The sequence below is a fragment of the Giraffa tippelskirchi genome, chromosome 10, assembly GCF_054371585.1.
Source record: "Giraffa tippelskirchi isolate mGirTip1 chromosome 10, T2T-mGirTip1v1.2.pri, whole genome shotgun sequence".
NCBI classification, from domain to species: Eukaryota; Metazoa; Chordata; class Mammalia; order Artiodactyla; family Giraffidae; genus Giraffa; species Giraffa tippelskirchi.
Genome location: NC_137284.1, coordinates 20528530 through 20543006, shown reverse-complemented (window position 1 = coordinate 20543006; position 14477 = coordinate 20528530). Strand labels below are relative to the sequence as shown.

Below are 14477 nucleotides of genomic sequence, written 5' to 3'. Positions count from 1 at the left end.
CTATGCTTTGATCAAAAATAGCCCTAAAGAAAGACTATTCTTGATGATAACCTAAAGCTGGTCTCATTAGATTGTGTCTAAGTATTTATATAGGTACAGTAAGAGTGTTAATTCATGATCCAGGTATCCTTAAGATTGCTTTGTTGGAAGTTTTTATAAGGACTTTCATATTTGACTTTTAAAATATTTGTTAATTAACCAGACTGAATATTCATTCATAGTTCATCTGTTTTCAACCTGATTGTATTTTTTAATTTTGAGGCTTGTGTGTCTGTGTGTCTTTTGGGCTTCCCTTGTGACACAGTGGTAAAGAACCCGCCTGCCGATGCAGGAGACTCAGGAGACTCGAATTCGATCCCTGGGTTGGGAAGATCCCCTGGAGGAAGACATGGCAACCCACTTCAGTATTCTTACCTGGGAAATCCTGTGGATAGAAGGAGTCTGTCAGGCTACAGTCCTTGGGGTTGCAAAGAGTTGGACATGACTGAGAAACTGAGCATTGCACGCACATTCGTGTGTCTTAAATTTCATTCTGTGCAATACATAGATGAAAGAATACTGGAATGGATACAGAATACTGGAGTAGGTAGCCTTTTCCTTCTTCAGGGGATCTTCCCAACCCAGGGATTGAACCCAGGTCTCCCACATTGCAGGCAGATTCTTTACCAGCTAAGCCACCAGAGAAGCCTAAGACTTGAAGGACTTGACAAGCTAACACAAAGACTTTGAAAGAAACTGATGAATTGTCTGTTTTACTTTTTTTTTCTTTTTCCCAGAGATGCCTGGGCATATCCGCCCTCCACAACCAGCTGAAGCTCTGTCATTCTAAACTAGAAAGACCTACACAAAGTCATTAGTAAGAAAGCAGGGGAAAAGGTTTAGAAACAGGGCTCAATCAATAGAAGTTGCTAGAGCACATTTTAGCATATAGTGAGCATTTAGATGATACTTGATTCTGAAGAGGGGAAGACTTGGGTTTAAAATAAGAGTTTCTCTGGGATTTCCCTGGTGGTCCAGTGCTTAAGACTTCGAGATTCCAGTACACGGGCTGTGGGTTCAAACCCTGGTTGGGGCAAAAAGATTCCACATGCCGCAAGGTGCAGCCAAAAGATGAAAATAACGTTAAGAGCTTCTCAGAAGCACTAGGATTAGGACTGTCCCAGGAATTTCAATCTCGAACACAATTCCTGCCTGTCCTTTACATATTTTACAAGGAATGCCAGCAGTATGCTAGGAACTAGGGATCTGACACCCGTAGGAAAGAATTTTGTGGGGAAACTGTAGGGTGAAGGTATTTCTGGGCCAAAGGATATATAAGAGAGTTTGTCCAGATGTGGAGCCTGCCTTTGCTGCCATGGGCATCTAAGGGTAGCAAGAACATCTCCAGTTTTTATTGTATGAGACTAGTTTGTTTATCCAGGCTTCCTTTAATCTTACTAGTAAACTTTTCCCTAAAAGACCTTCCAATTCTTGTCTGCAAAAAGCATCATAGTTCTTTGAAGTCACATGCTTCTGATTTCTAAATCCAACTTCCAATTTTCCTTTGTCCAACCTGTTCTCCCTGTTTCATTCCTCTTGTTTCACAATGGTGCAGTAAAACTGTATTCCCAAGTACAGATTTAAAAGAGCAGCGGTGGAAGGCAGGAAGGCATCCCACAGTCACCCCAGGGCTGAGAACGAAGGAATCTGATCTCCATATATTTGGAGTGGCCCTGGGGAACAGTTGATATCTTCTTTTTCCACCACCATCATTATGTGATTCAGTACATGCCTTTTTTTTCCTACAAGATTAAAATTTCTCATCTTTGGAATGGGGAGAAGTATAATCTCCTAGCTGTGAAGTGGTACAGACAAAAGTGTTAGATAAAAACAGAGCTGGAACCATTTGGAATCAAAGGAATAATGCTGAAATCGTGAATAAGGCAAGTTAGATGTTAACTTGAATTAGCATGGACAGCTGACCTTGACACTCCACAGCATATTCTCAAAAGAAAAGATTTATATTAAAAGGTAGATTCATGGGACTTCCCTGGTAGTCCAGAGGCTAAGACTCCATGCTCCCAGTGCAGGGAGCCCAGGTTCAACCCCTGCCCAGGGAACGGAGATCCCCCATGCTACAACTAAAGATCCTGTGTGCTCGCGACTAAGACCTAACATAGCCAAATAAATATATAAATATATATATAGTTTTTAAAAAAGGTAGTCATACCACCCCATTTCCAGAATTAGCAAACTGAGAACTACTAGAAAGAACTTAAAAGTTGACAGAGTTGCTTTTTTTTCATGTTTTACAAAACTTTCTATAAAGTAATTATATATGGACTTCCCTTGTGGTTCAGCTGGTAAAGAATCCACTTGCAGTACTGGAGACCTGGGTTCAATTCCTGGGTTGGGAAGATCCCCTGGACAAGGGAAAGGCTACCCACTCCAGTATTCTGGCCTGGAGAATTCCAAGGACTTTATTATAGTCCAAGGGGTCGCAAAGAGTCGGACACGACTAAGCAACTTTCACTTTCATGTATATACAGGAAATTGCAAAAATTGTTCAGAGAGGAAATTTACGCAGTTTCCCCCAGTGGTTCCTTTTAATATAACTATAGCTCAATATAAAAATCAGAAACCTGGCATTAGTACAGTATGTTGTGTAAGATGGTACAGATAAACCCAAACAAACTTTTGGGCCAATCCCGTATGTATGGTTCTATGTTGCTGTTTCCATGTGTGCTGATTCATGTAAACACTACCATCGTCAAGACACAAAACTCTTCCATCACCACAGAGACCTCCCTCTCATGTTACTCCTAGAGAGTCACCTTCCTACCCCCGCCCCCCACGATTCCTAACCCCTGGTCACTATTCATTTCCTCACCACCTCTATAATTTTGTCATTTTGAGAATGTTATTTAAATGGAACCATACAGTATGTGGGGGCTTTCCTGGTGGCTCAGACAGTAAAGAATCCACCTTTAATACAGGAGACCTGGGTTCAGTCTCTGGGTGGGGAAGTTCCCTTGGAGAAGGGAATGGCAACCCACTCCAGTATGCTTGCCCTGAGAATTTCATGGACAGAGGAGCCTGGTGGGCTACAGTCCATGGGGTCCTGAAGAATCAGACATGACTGAGCAACTACCACTTTCACTTGGTTGGCATAGGCCACCCTTTTCTTGATCCTTTACTTAAGTAGCCAGCTTTTCTTGGTGTTTTTTTTTTTCCTTTCCTTTTCTTTTCTGTCTGTGCTGTTGTGCTTCTGGACTGCAGGCTTCTCCAGTACCCAGTCCAGAATAAAAGGAAACCCGGACGAATCACTGCTCTGTCTTTTCCCAGATCTCGAGGTTCCTAGCTAATCTTCCTTCTTCTCTCTACTTTTTCAGAGTTTTCTTATGGTGCTGTGTGTTTAATGCCCAGGGTTTTTAGCACTTAGCAATAGGCATGGCTTCCTCCTGGTAGCTCAGTCGGTAAAGAATCTGCCTGCAGTGCAAGAGACACGAGTTTGATTCCTAGGTTGGGAAGATCCCCTGGAGAAGGAAATGGCAACCCACTCAAGTATTCTTGCCTGGAGAATCTCATGGACAGAGGAGCCTGGCAGGCTATAGTCCATGGGGTCGCAAGAATCGGACACGACTTAGTTACTAAACCACCACCACCACCAAGTATAATAGGGAGAAGTGGGTCTATTCTATCTGATCCCAAAATCAAATGTCCACCAGGCCTTTAAAATGGCCATTTCTCCTCTAAGAACATACATCTGATCACCTCTCAACCCTTTTTGAAAACCTTTTCTTTTCACCCATCTGTCCAAAGAACAAGATCCCAACCCCTTAACGCTGATGTTTAAGGTTATTTCACCACAAGAGACTGTGGTCGTATCTTCTGGAACACCTCACTGTGCAGGCGTGCTCTCCAGCTAACAGAATTGTTTACGCACCATTTCTTGAACAAACCACGTTTTTTCCTTCTTCGTCATTTTGCACACACTGGTGTCCAGGCACTCTGCAGGTCTCAGTTTTTTGTTCTTCTCCACTTGGCCCATACCAGCTATAGTTCACATCTGCTTCTCATATGATGTAGCTGGACAGGGAGGCCTGGCGTCCTGCAATTCACGGGGTCGCAAAGAGTCGAACACGACTGAGCGACTGAACTGAACTGAACTGAACGATCTCAGCTCTTCCAGAGTTATTTGATCCTTTGTCAGTGCCACCTTAGGAGTATGTTCATACTTAGGAGTATGAACATACCTGTAAAAGCTGTATTCCTTCTCCTAGAGCTTCCCTCATGGCTCAGTGGCAAGGAATCTGCCTGCCATCTCAGGAGACCTGGCTTCGATCCCTGGATGGGGCAGATTTCCTAGAGGAGGAAATGGCAACCCACTCTAGTATTCTTGCCTGGAGATTTCCATGAACAGAGGAACCTGGCAGGTCACAGTCCATGGGTCGCAAACAAGTTGGACATAACTTAGCAACTAAACAATAACAACTTCTCCTAGGATTCTTTGAGGTGGAATTATATCTGTACACATCTCTGTCCCATTCAACTGTGACTTCTTTGAGATTAGGGCCATGCATCTCTTGCTCATCAGTATATCCTCAGCACAGAGCTCCATGCCTGGCATAGCTGCCATTCAAAAAGTGGTGATTAAATGAATAAAGGAATGAATTGTTACTTTCAGATACTGGAGCAACCAAAAGTTGTCCTCAGCTTGTATGACCAGACTATCTGAGGCTGCCTTTTATATATTCCTTTTTTATTTTCTTCTTTGAACAAAGTGACTTTGGGAAACCATAATACTTTTTAAATTATTTATTTAGTTAGTTATTTTTTGCTGTGCCGGCTCTTCATTGCTGCACACAGGCTTTCTCTAGTTGCGTCAAACGGAAGCTACTTTTCGTCATGGTGCATGGGCTTCTCATTGTGTTGGATTCTCTCGTTGCAGAGCACAGGCTCCAGAGCATGGGCTTAGTAATCGTGGTACACAGGCTGAGTTGCCTCACAGCATGTGGAATCTTCCTGGACTAGGGATCAAACCCGTGTTCCCTGAGTTGGCAGGCAGATTCTTATCTACTGGACCACCAGGGAAGTCCTGGGAGACCGTAATAATTTAACCACTTCCCCAATCTGCTCCCTCCCTGCAGTCTGTCTCCTTATATATATCTGCTGCCACTGGTTGATGGTTTGAGAGCAGGGCTTCCCCCTTGTTTTACTGTTAGTGGTCTCAAAACCCCATTCTTAAGGCCATTGAGTCTTGAGTAGACTGAAGCCCCTCCCTTTGACCAGTCTTATCAATACTGGGGCTTTCTTTGCCAAGAGCTTCCAAACTATTGTCTTTTATTTGTTTATGTTTTGGATTTATTTCTTTTAAAATTTTTAATGTAAATTTATTTTTAATTAGAGAATAATTGCTTTACAATATTGCATTGGTTTCTGCCGTATATCAACATGAATCAGCCATAGGTATGCGTATGTCCCCTCCCTCTTGAACTTCCCTCCCATCCCTCTAGGTTGTCACAGAGCACCAGATTTGAGCTCCCTGTGTCATACAGCAAATTTCCACTGGCTGTCTAATTTTATATATGGTAATCTGTATGTTTCAGTGCTACTCTCTCAGTTTGTCTCACTTCCCCACCGTGTCTGCGAGTCTGTTCTCTATGTCTGTGTCTCCATTGCTGCCCTGCAGATAGTTTCATCCGTACCATCTTTCTAGATTCCACGTGTGCTAAGTCCACTTCATTCGTGTCTGACTCTTTGTGACCCTATGGACTCTAGCCCGCTAGGCTCCTCTGTCCCTGGGATTCTCCAGGCAAGAATATTGGAGTGGGTTGCCATGCCCTTCTCTAGGGGATCTTCCTGACCCAGGGATCAAACCTATCTCTTGCAATTGGCAGGCGGGTTCTTCACCACTAGTGCCACCTGGAAGCCCATGTATGCCTTAATATATGATATTTTTCTCTTTCTGACTTACTTCACCCTGTATGATAGGTTCTAGATTCATCTACCCCATTAGAACTGACTCAAATGTGTTCCTTTTTATGGCTGAGTAATATTCCATTGTGTATATGTACCACAGTTTCTTTATCCATTCATCTGTCAGTGGACATCTAGGTTGCTTCCATGTCCTAGCAATATAGTGCTTCAGTGAACATCGGGGTACATGTGTCTTTTTCAGTTGTGGTTTCCTCAGAGCATATACCCAGTAGTGGGACTGTTAGCTCATATGTTAGTTTTATTCCTAGGTTTTTTATTTTTTATTTTTTTAGGAATCTCCATAGTGTTATCCATAGTAGCTGTATCAGTTTGCATTCCCACCAACAGTGCAAGAAAGTTCCCAAAACATTGTCTTTTATTGAGAAACAAAATCTTTTTGGATATACAGCCACCTTGTTTCTCTATTTTTTGATTGTATTGGCTGGAATAAGTTTAAAAGCAACTCTTCTTAAGATTTCAGCACCTTTCATTTTCATGACACTTTACTCAACCCATAAATCCATTCTTGTTACCCCCCAATTATTCTACGTATGTTATCATAATGCTTACAATAACTCAGTGAGTGAAGTTGTATACACTCACAGAGATACGCACATACCTATCCATTCATACCTATACACACACACACACAGGATATTAAAGACTTTTCAGGTGAATCTATTCTGTTATATCCACCAACACTTTTTTTTCATTGGAGGCTAATTACTTTACAATATTGTGGTGTTTTTTGCCATACATTCACATGAATCAGCCATGGGTATACATGTGTTCCCCACCCAGACCCTCTCTCCCACCTCCCTCCCCGTCCCATCCCTCAGGGTCATCCCAGTGCACCAGCCCTGAGCACCCTGCCTCATGCATTGAACCTGGACTGGCGATCTATTTCACATATGGTAATATACATGTTTCAGTGCTATTCTCTCAAATCATCCCACCCTTGCCTTCTCCCACAGAGTCCAACAGTCTGTTCTTTACATCTGTGTCTCTTTTGCTGTCTCACATATAGGGTCATCGTTGCCATCTTTCTAAGTTTCATATATATGCATTAATATACTATATTGGTGTTTTTCTTTCTGACTTACTTCGCTCTGTATAATAGGCTCCAGTTTTATCTACCTCATTAGAACTGATTCAAATGCATTCTTTTTAATAGCGGAGTAATATTCCATTGTGTGTATGTACCACAGCTTTCTTATCCATTCGTCTGCCGATGGACATCTAGGTTGCTTCCACTTCCTGGCTATTGTAAACAGTGCTGTGATGAACATTGGGGTACATGTGTCTCTTTCAATTCTGGTTTCCTCAGTGTGTATGCCCAGCACTGGGATTGCTGGGTCATATAGCAGTTCTATTTCCAGTTTTTTAAGGAATCTCCACACTGTTCTCCATAGTGGCTGTACTGGTTTGCATTTCCACCAACAGTGTAAGAGGGTTCCTTTTTCTCTGCACCCTATCCAGCATTTATTGTTTGTAGACTTTTTGATAGCAGCTATTCTGACCGGTGTGAGATGGTACCTCATTTTCCACCAACACTTTTTAAGGACGCTGATCCTCTGGTGCCTGTATTTTTTCCACATGTATAATGGCCATTGGTTTCTATCAGTTGTAGTCAGTATCTGTTCCTAATGCTATATATAAGCTCATGCACATATAATAATTTTTCCACCAAACTTATTTAATATGGCCATACACTTTTTATATGCCTAATTTTAAATTCTTACAGCTCCCTTGCAATACAGATGTTATTATCCGCATTTTACAGAGGAGAGAACTGAGGTTCAGAGAAGCAGCTGAGACAGAGGTGGCCCTGCTGCAAAGCCCATGTTCTTTTCCCTACACTTGGCCTTTCAATAAAAATGCCTAAGTGGAATAGAATCTTTAGGGACTTCCCTTGTGGTCCATGGTTAAGAATATGTGTTTCCACTGCAGGGGGTGTGGGTTTGATCCCTGGTGGGGAAACCAAGATCCCACATGGGCATGGCCAAAGGAAAAAGAAAACGAATTTTTAAAATGTTGAATAATCTCTATTTCTCCTAATATCTCAACTCCTACCCCATTAATCAAGGGCCTGGGCTTTGATTCTATCACAAAAATTGTGCTATTCGCTGTTTAGTGAAACAGGAGTGGGAGGGGGAAAATGTATTTGAATAACGATGCCTGTGTGTGTTCAGGGAAACGTGAAGGTTCTGCCACCTGATGCTTTTCCTGATGGTATGTTCTCACAGACTTTCTCAAGAATTCAGGTCCCTGGGTCCCTCTGAAAGACCAGAAAGGACGCTCATTGCCCTACCTGGAAGGATCCAAACAAATAACTGACCACCCAAAAAACTCTGTGGATGGCCAAAGAAACTTGCTAGCAATAGGAACTGGTGATTGATGGACAAAAAGGCCATGAACTGCCAGCACCAGGGGAATGGCTACCCACTCCAGTATTCTTGCCTGGAGAATCCCATGGACAGAGGAGCCTGGTGGACTACAGTCCATGGGCTTGCAAAGAGACACAACTGAGCATCTTTCACTCACTCAATACTAAACTATAGTGAACATTTTTTAAAAAATTCTTATTTTGTATTGGGGTATAGCTGATTAACAATGTTGTGATAGTTTCAGGTGAACATCAAAGGGACTCAGCCATAACATATAGCTGTATTCATTCTCCCGCAAACTCCCTCCCATCCCAGGCTGCCACATAACATTGAGCAGAGTTCCCTGTGCTATATAGTAGGTCCTTGTTGGTTATCCATTTTAAATATAACAGAGTGTCATGGTGAGCATTTTTGACCAATTATAGGTCTATCCATGGGACCTCCTGATGTTCCAGTGGTTAAAACTCATGGTCCCACTGCAGGGGGCATGGGTTTGATCCCTGGTCAAGGGTCTAAGACCTCATATGCCAGAAATTAAAAAATAAGTAAATAAAAATTTTAAAAAATTATTTAAATTTTTAAATAATTTAATTTAATTTAATCACTACCCACAGTGAGAACTAAGGCTCTTTTCCTTTAGTGTGTGATTCTATAGCTCATCCCTTCTCTCCTGATTTCCTTTAGATACTACTATTCACATCCTGCCGGGTTTGAGCAGGTAGCGTGTGAGGGGGACCAGATAACAGGAAGGTGAACCAAGGGTAGGGAGCTTGTGTAGGTGAGTGAAAGGAATATCCTCTTTTATCATTCCCTAAGCAAGGTAGCAAGGAGATGACTGTCAGCTCCCCCACGTGAACACTGGTCGGAGTGTCCCCACTGCCATCCTGGCCCCTTGAACAGGGATCTAAGGTTGAATTCACAGGAAGGAACTAGGACAAGGCAAAGACTGTCTCAGGACTGGCCCTGACCCCCGACAGCTCGGGAACCATGCCACCGACAGGGGATAGTCTCTGTGCCTCTCGGAGGGTTCCAGCCACAGACGAATGTGATCTCCTGAGGGACAAAAACACATCTTCTCCAGAGGGGCATGTAAAATGAGTGGTAATGAGTCCTACTCCTTGGCTTCTCTCTGTCTGCAATGGAAAGCTAGCGATTCCACACTGCTGAGGTCTGGATAGCACCCCGGAGGCCTCTGTGTGTGCTAAGCCACTTCAGTCACATCTAACCCTTTGCGACACCACAGACTGTAGCCCGCCAAGGTCCTCTGTCCATGGGATTCTCCAGGCATGAATACTGGAATGGGTTGCCAAGCCCTCCTCCAGGGGATTTTCCCGACCCAGGGATTAAACCCGGGTCTCTAATGTCTCCTGCATTGGCAGGCAGTTTCTTTACCACTAGCGCCACCTGGGAAGCCCCCTGGAGGCCTGGTGGTCAACTCTTTCCTTCCTCCCGTGTAGCATCATGTGAGCTCAGCTGCTTCCTTGGCTCCTTTGTATCCAAATTTATCCTTTTCTCTAGTTCCTGGCACTCAAGCAGCTGTCTTCCTGGTGATATCAGCTCATTATTCCAGTTTCTTTTCTACCCTTAATCTGCCTTCTCTCAGGCCCAATGTCTTTTGGGTGTTACTGACCTCAGAGCTGTCCATTATGCATTCTGGGGCGGCAGGTGTCTCCTGGGGTTGTCCCAGGCAAACCAGCATATGTGGTCAGCCTTCCCAGATGGATCATGCCCGCCTTACACACTTGTAAGAATGAATGGAATGAATGTACATCTGGGCACCGTGTATGGTATAATTTAAGGGCTGAGTTAGCTGCTGGTAGCTGAGCTCTTCCTCAGGTGTCTCAGCTCCATACCTTACACACCCTAGCCGGCTCCTTCTTCCTGTTCGCTCTCTCCTTTCATTTCTAGTCCCCCACCTCCTGTGCTCTGCTTGTTGGCATCTCCATCTCTGCCGCTAGATCCCGGCTCCCAGACTTCCTGTTAAGGGAGGGTTTTACAACTCTGTTTACCTCTTTTTGCCTGATTCCGGGACTGCTAGGGGCCAAGCCCACTCTCCTGGGTCCGATCCTGTTTGGTATAGCCCTTACGGCAAGTCTCTGACCTTGAACTTCGGACCTGGGCACTCCTAAGAGTGAGGGGCAGGGTGGGGTTAGGGCTGAAATCTATTTGCACAGGGACGTTCCTAGTTTACGTCCTAATAACACTTTTATTCTCCAGGCCACGTTTCCCTCTCCACCCCGCTATAGTTCACCCTTGGGTTCACAGCCAACGATCTCACAATAACTCCTTTTTTATAGGTGGAAACATGCCCTGGACCTCTTCGGGCTAGAGGTGTGCAGAATTCTGTGCCTCCGAGGGGCCCTTCACTGTTGCATGGCTGCGGGCCTGCAGACGGGAGAGCAGGGGTGGCCGCGATCCTGTCCCCGTGGGGAGTAGGGTGGTGGCGGGGAGGATCGGAGGGTCCCGTCTGGCTCAGCGCACAGGCTGGAATCTGAATGGGACAGCAAGTTCCTGCTGGGACCTGGGAAGTATGTTTGGGGCCAGGGGGCGCTCGCACTCAGATCGCGGTCCTGTGCGGGGGGCCGCGGGATGTCAGTCCTGGCCCTCCAGCCGGCCTCAGTTTCCCCGGCCGTGTCGGGGTCACTAGTAACCAGGGTAGGAAGGCGCGGCAGGAGCCACTGCCGGCAGACGGAAGGTCGCTCAGAGCCGGCTGCATGTGTGATCGCAGCTTTCGGTTCCCCCAGGGAAGTGAGCCGGCAAGTTCGGGCTGAAGGAGGAGCCCACAGAGGCGCGGAGGGCCGCGGGTCCACGGCCCGAGGCGAAGCACGGGAAACTCGCGTGCGAGAGGACGGACCAGAGGATGGGCAGGCCGCGTGCGCTCTGCACAGCGCCAGCCGGCCCCGAGGGCGGTCAGGTGCAAGGGGGCGGGGGCTAAAGGCCACGGGTTGCGGGGTCGGGGCGGGCCGGCCGGCGGGGCATTTAAACCCCGGGGACTGTCAGCTCGGGACGCGTGCCCAGCTCCGCGTCCTCCTCCGCTCCGACTTCGCTTTGGGTACCGCCGTGCAAGATGCGGTCCTCTCTGGCGCCCGGCATCTGGTTCCTCCGCGCCTTCTCCAGGGACAGCAAGTGAGCGGGGCTGGGGGGTAGTGGCACGGGGAGCGCCAGGCCCGGCGGCCTCGCTACGAGACCCGACTCCGGGAGTCCCAGGGCGCTTGTGGGGTGAGGGTAGGGGATTTTGGTAGGATCTAGCCGGCGGTCGGCTGGGAGGTGAGGTGGCACGTGCTCACTCCGCCTCTCCCGAACCCCTCCCTGGAACGCTGCCCAGGAGCGTCTCCGCCTTGTCCTTTTGCATCCTCACCTCCGCGCACACACACTCCCCCCTGGGGAAGGCCCGATTCAGAGCGCCTCCTTCATCACCCGGGGGACCCCTGGTTTGTAGACTAGGGAACCGAGGTCAGGGCGTGGCAGCTGCTGCTGCGAGAAAGTGGCCATTGGAGTTGCCGAGTGTCCCATATGGTCTCTTTTAGCCCTCGGATAGCTCCAAGACCAGGACCTAGTAGTCCTGGGAGCTTGCCTTGAGCGGCTCCCGGCTCCGAGGGACACCCCCGGGGGAGGGCACACCTCTCAGATCAGGGGGCAGCTGCTCCTCAACTGGCTGGTCACCCCAGCAGCCGGCCAGCGACTTCCTCCTGAGCAAGGAGGCTTGAGGAAGCCACTGGACCATAGGGTGTGTGGTGGGCTGGAGAGTTTTCAACCCGCTCCTCATCAGCGGCGATACAATGGAACACTTTGCTTAGTCTGCAGCGTGTCTTGGTTTCATTTTGTTCACTTTGTGTTAGTTGCCACCACTTGCAAATGATAAAACTTAACCTTAATAGCCAGATTCCTCCTTCCTCTGATCTAGCAATATCAGGCCTAAATTCTCAGATTTTATCATTAAGAGTAGGAGCACCTCTCTTATATATTCAGAGCACTGAACGCTATAATGTCACTGACATTCCAAATGTCAGTGACAATCATCCTCATCAGTTCATTCAGTTCTAAGTGATTAATTCTTGTTCTGCTGAATCTTGGGTCAGCAACTTCATAAACCTGTCAGCTTCTTTACCTAAGTTTTGGAAATCCTGACTCAGTCCACAGGTATGTTCTTAACGATATCTGAATGATATCACCAGGAGTCTGTACCCACGAGTGTGTACCTGGTCCACTGATTTCGTGAGACAGTGCTTGGTTGTTAAAGATAAAACCTTTGGCTTAGAGATGATTGCAGAGCCTTTAGGGAGCATCCAGAATAGAACAGAAACTGTCTGTAAGGGTCAGAGATCTGAAAAGGTATGGATTAATTTATTAATGATAATTTTCAAAAGTGAGTGATTTGATGAGAAATCATGACAAGAAAAATGCAGCTAACAGTGAAGTCTGGTTGTTCTTGAGGTATGTGACACACACAAAGCCAATCCAGAAAATATTAGACAGTGTCTAAAAACACACTTAAGGTTAATTTCAAAGAAGATGGTGAACATAATATCCAATTTTTAAGAATGGATAATTTTTATAGGGGAAAACTATCTCAAGATTTTTTATATTTCAGTGTATATATTTTTATGTATTTAGAGATATATAGAAGTCCCAAGACATAATTTACATAATATACCAAGGGAATACCAAGAATGTCAACTTAGATTTAGTAAGTCCAGGTGACTCAGTGGTAAAGAATCTGCCTGCTAATGCAGGAGACATGGGTTTGATTCCTGGGTCGGGAAGATCCCCTGGAGGAGGAAATGGCAATGCACTCCAATATTCTTGCTTGGAGAATTCCATGTACAGAGAAGCCTGGCTGGCTACAGTCCATGTGGTTGCAAAGAGTCGGACACAACTGTGCATGAACATATACCAGCAAGTCCTAAACATCTATGTTTTAATAAAGCTCCGTAGGAAAGTCTGATGTACCTCCCCAGTTGAAAACCACTGACCTAGAAGATGCTAGACTCAAAATAAAGAAGTAAAGTTGCAGCTTGGTTAAGATTAGCTGAAGTCATGACCGGTAACAATACTGTCATCATCAGGCAAAGCACACCTGGATACTGATCCATAGAGACAGATCATGGACCAAGAGGGTGTTGAGAAGTCTCTAGAAATTTCTCATGCAGCAAACCGTTTCTGAGATTCTTATATAAATAATCATATTCTACTTATCTTTTTTCTCTTAATAAACAAAAATACATCTCATTACTGTGTATACAAAGTTGTACCTCTCTGCCACTTATTGTTCCTAGTAGAATCTTATTCATATATATTAACTATACCTTTTAACCAAAGGAGCTTGTATTTCAGAGAAAATGAAGGGGCACAGAGACTGGGTCATTGGAAGTAACCTGTCCCACACTAGCATTTTAGAAGAGCTCAGAAACACACATAACTTTCTACAGCTGCACATGTCATTGAGACACTTCTTAAAGTGTGAATCCAACCACATCTCCCAGGTTTAAGACAGATGTGGATTGAAATCCTCTCGCCACTGTGTGCTTTTGTATAGTTAACTTCTCTGAGCACCACTGCCCCCCCCCCGCCCCCACATCAGTAAAAGTCAGGTGGGTTCTTGGGGGCAAAAGTGATCCATGAACGTTCTTGACCTCTCGTGGCTGATGGAGAGCCCATGGCAAGTGTTCCTTCACTTCTTTCTTGATGTGTGTAGGTTCGGACTCCTAACAAACGTCACTGTAGTTCTTACTGTAGGCACATGATTGTTTTGAACTTTCAGGCTTACAAAGATGATTAAGACACAGTCCTACTTTCTCAGAATTAAGGATTAAGCTGGAGGGAGGGCGTGTCCTCTCATTATCAAACTGGCTGCTTCCACACGTTCCCAGGGAGGACTTTTAAACAGAAGAGAAGAAAGCAGGCATTCTGGAGTGGGACCCTGGCGGGTGGGATCCCCCCGAGCTTTGGCTTCACTGTCTGTACAGCAAGGATATTTGTAACACCCACCTCATTCCGTAGTTGTGAGGATTAAAGATTGTTGCAAGGTGAAGCAGGTAAAATACTTAGATGAGTGCCAGGCTCACACTAAGCACTGACTAAATATTAATTATTGACTATTATTCTACTTGCTCTTCCTACCACTCTGTACCA

At 45.5% G+C, this 14477-nt stretch overlaps 1 protein-coding gene across 3 annotated transcripts in view; it reads left to right on the top strand.

Moving 5' to 3' along the window:
- SLC37A2 (solute carrier family 37 member 2) overlaps positions 1-14477 on the top strand; it is a 56916-nt gene that overhangs the window by 19847 nt on the left and 22592 nt on the right. Inside the window, exon 1 of one of the 3 annotated variants that reach the window (XM_081535096.1) lies at positions 11121-11471. The exons of 1 other annotated variant lie outside the window; for it this stretch is intronic. In XM_081535096.1, coding sequence (XP_081391222.1) covers positions 11413-11471 — 59 coding nt within the window. In that variant the 5' untranslated portion in view covers positions 11121-11412. Of the gene's footprint in view, positions 1-11120; positions 11472-14477 lie in introns of those variants that run through there. One more of the 3 variants, XM_081535095.1, reaches the window with a different exon arrangement.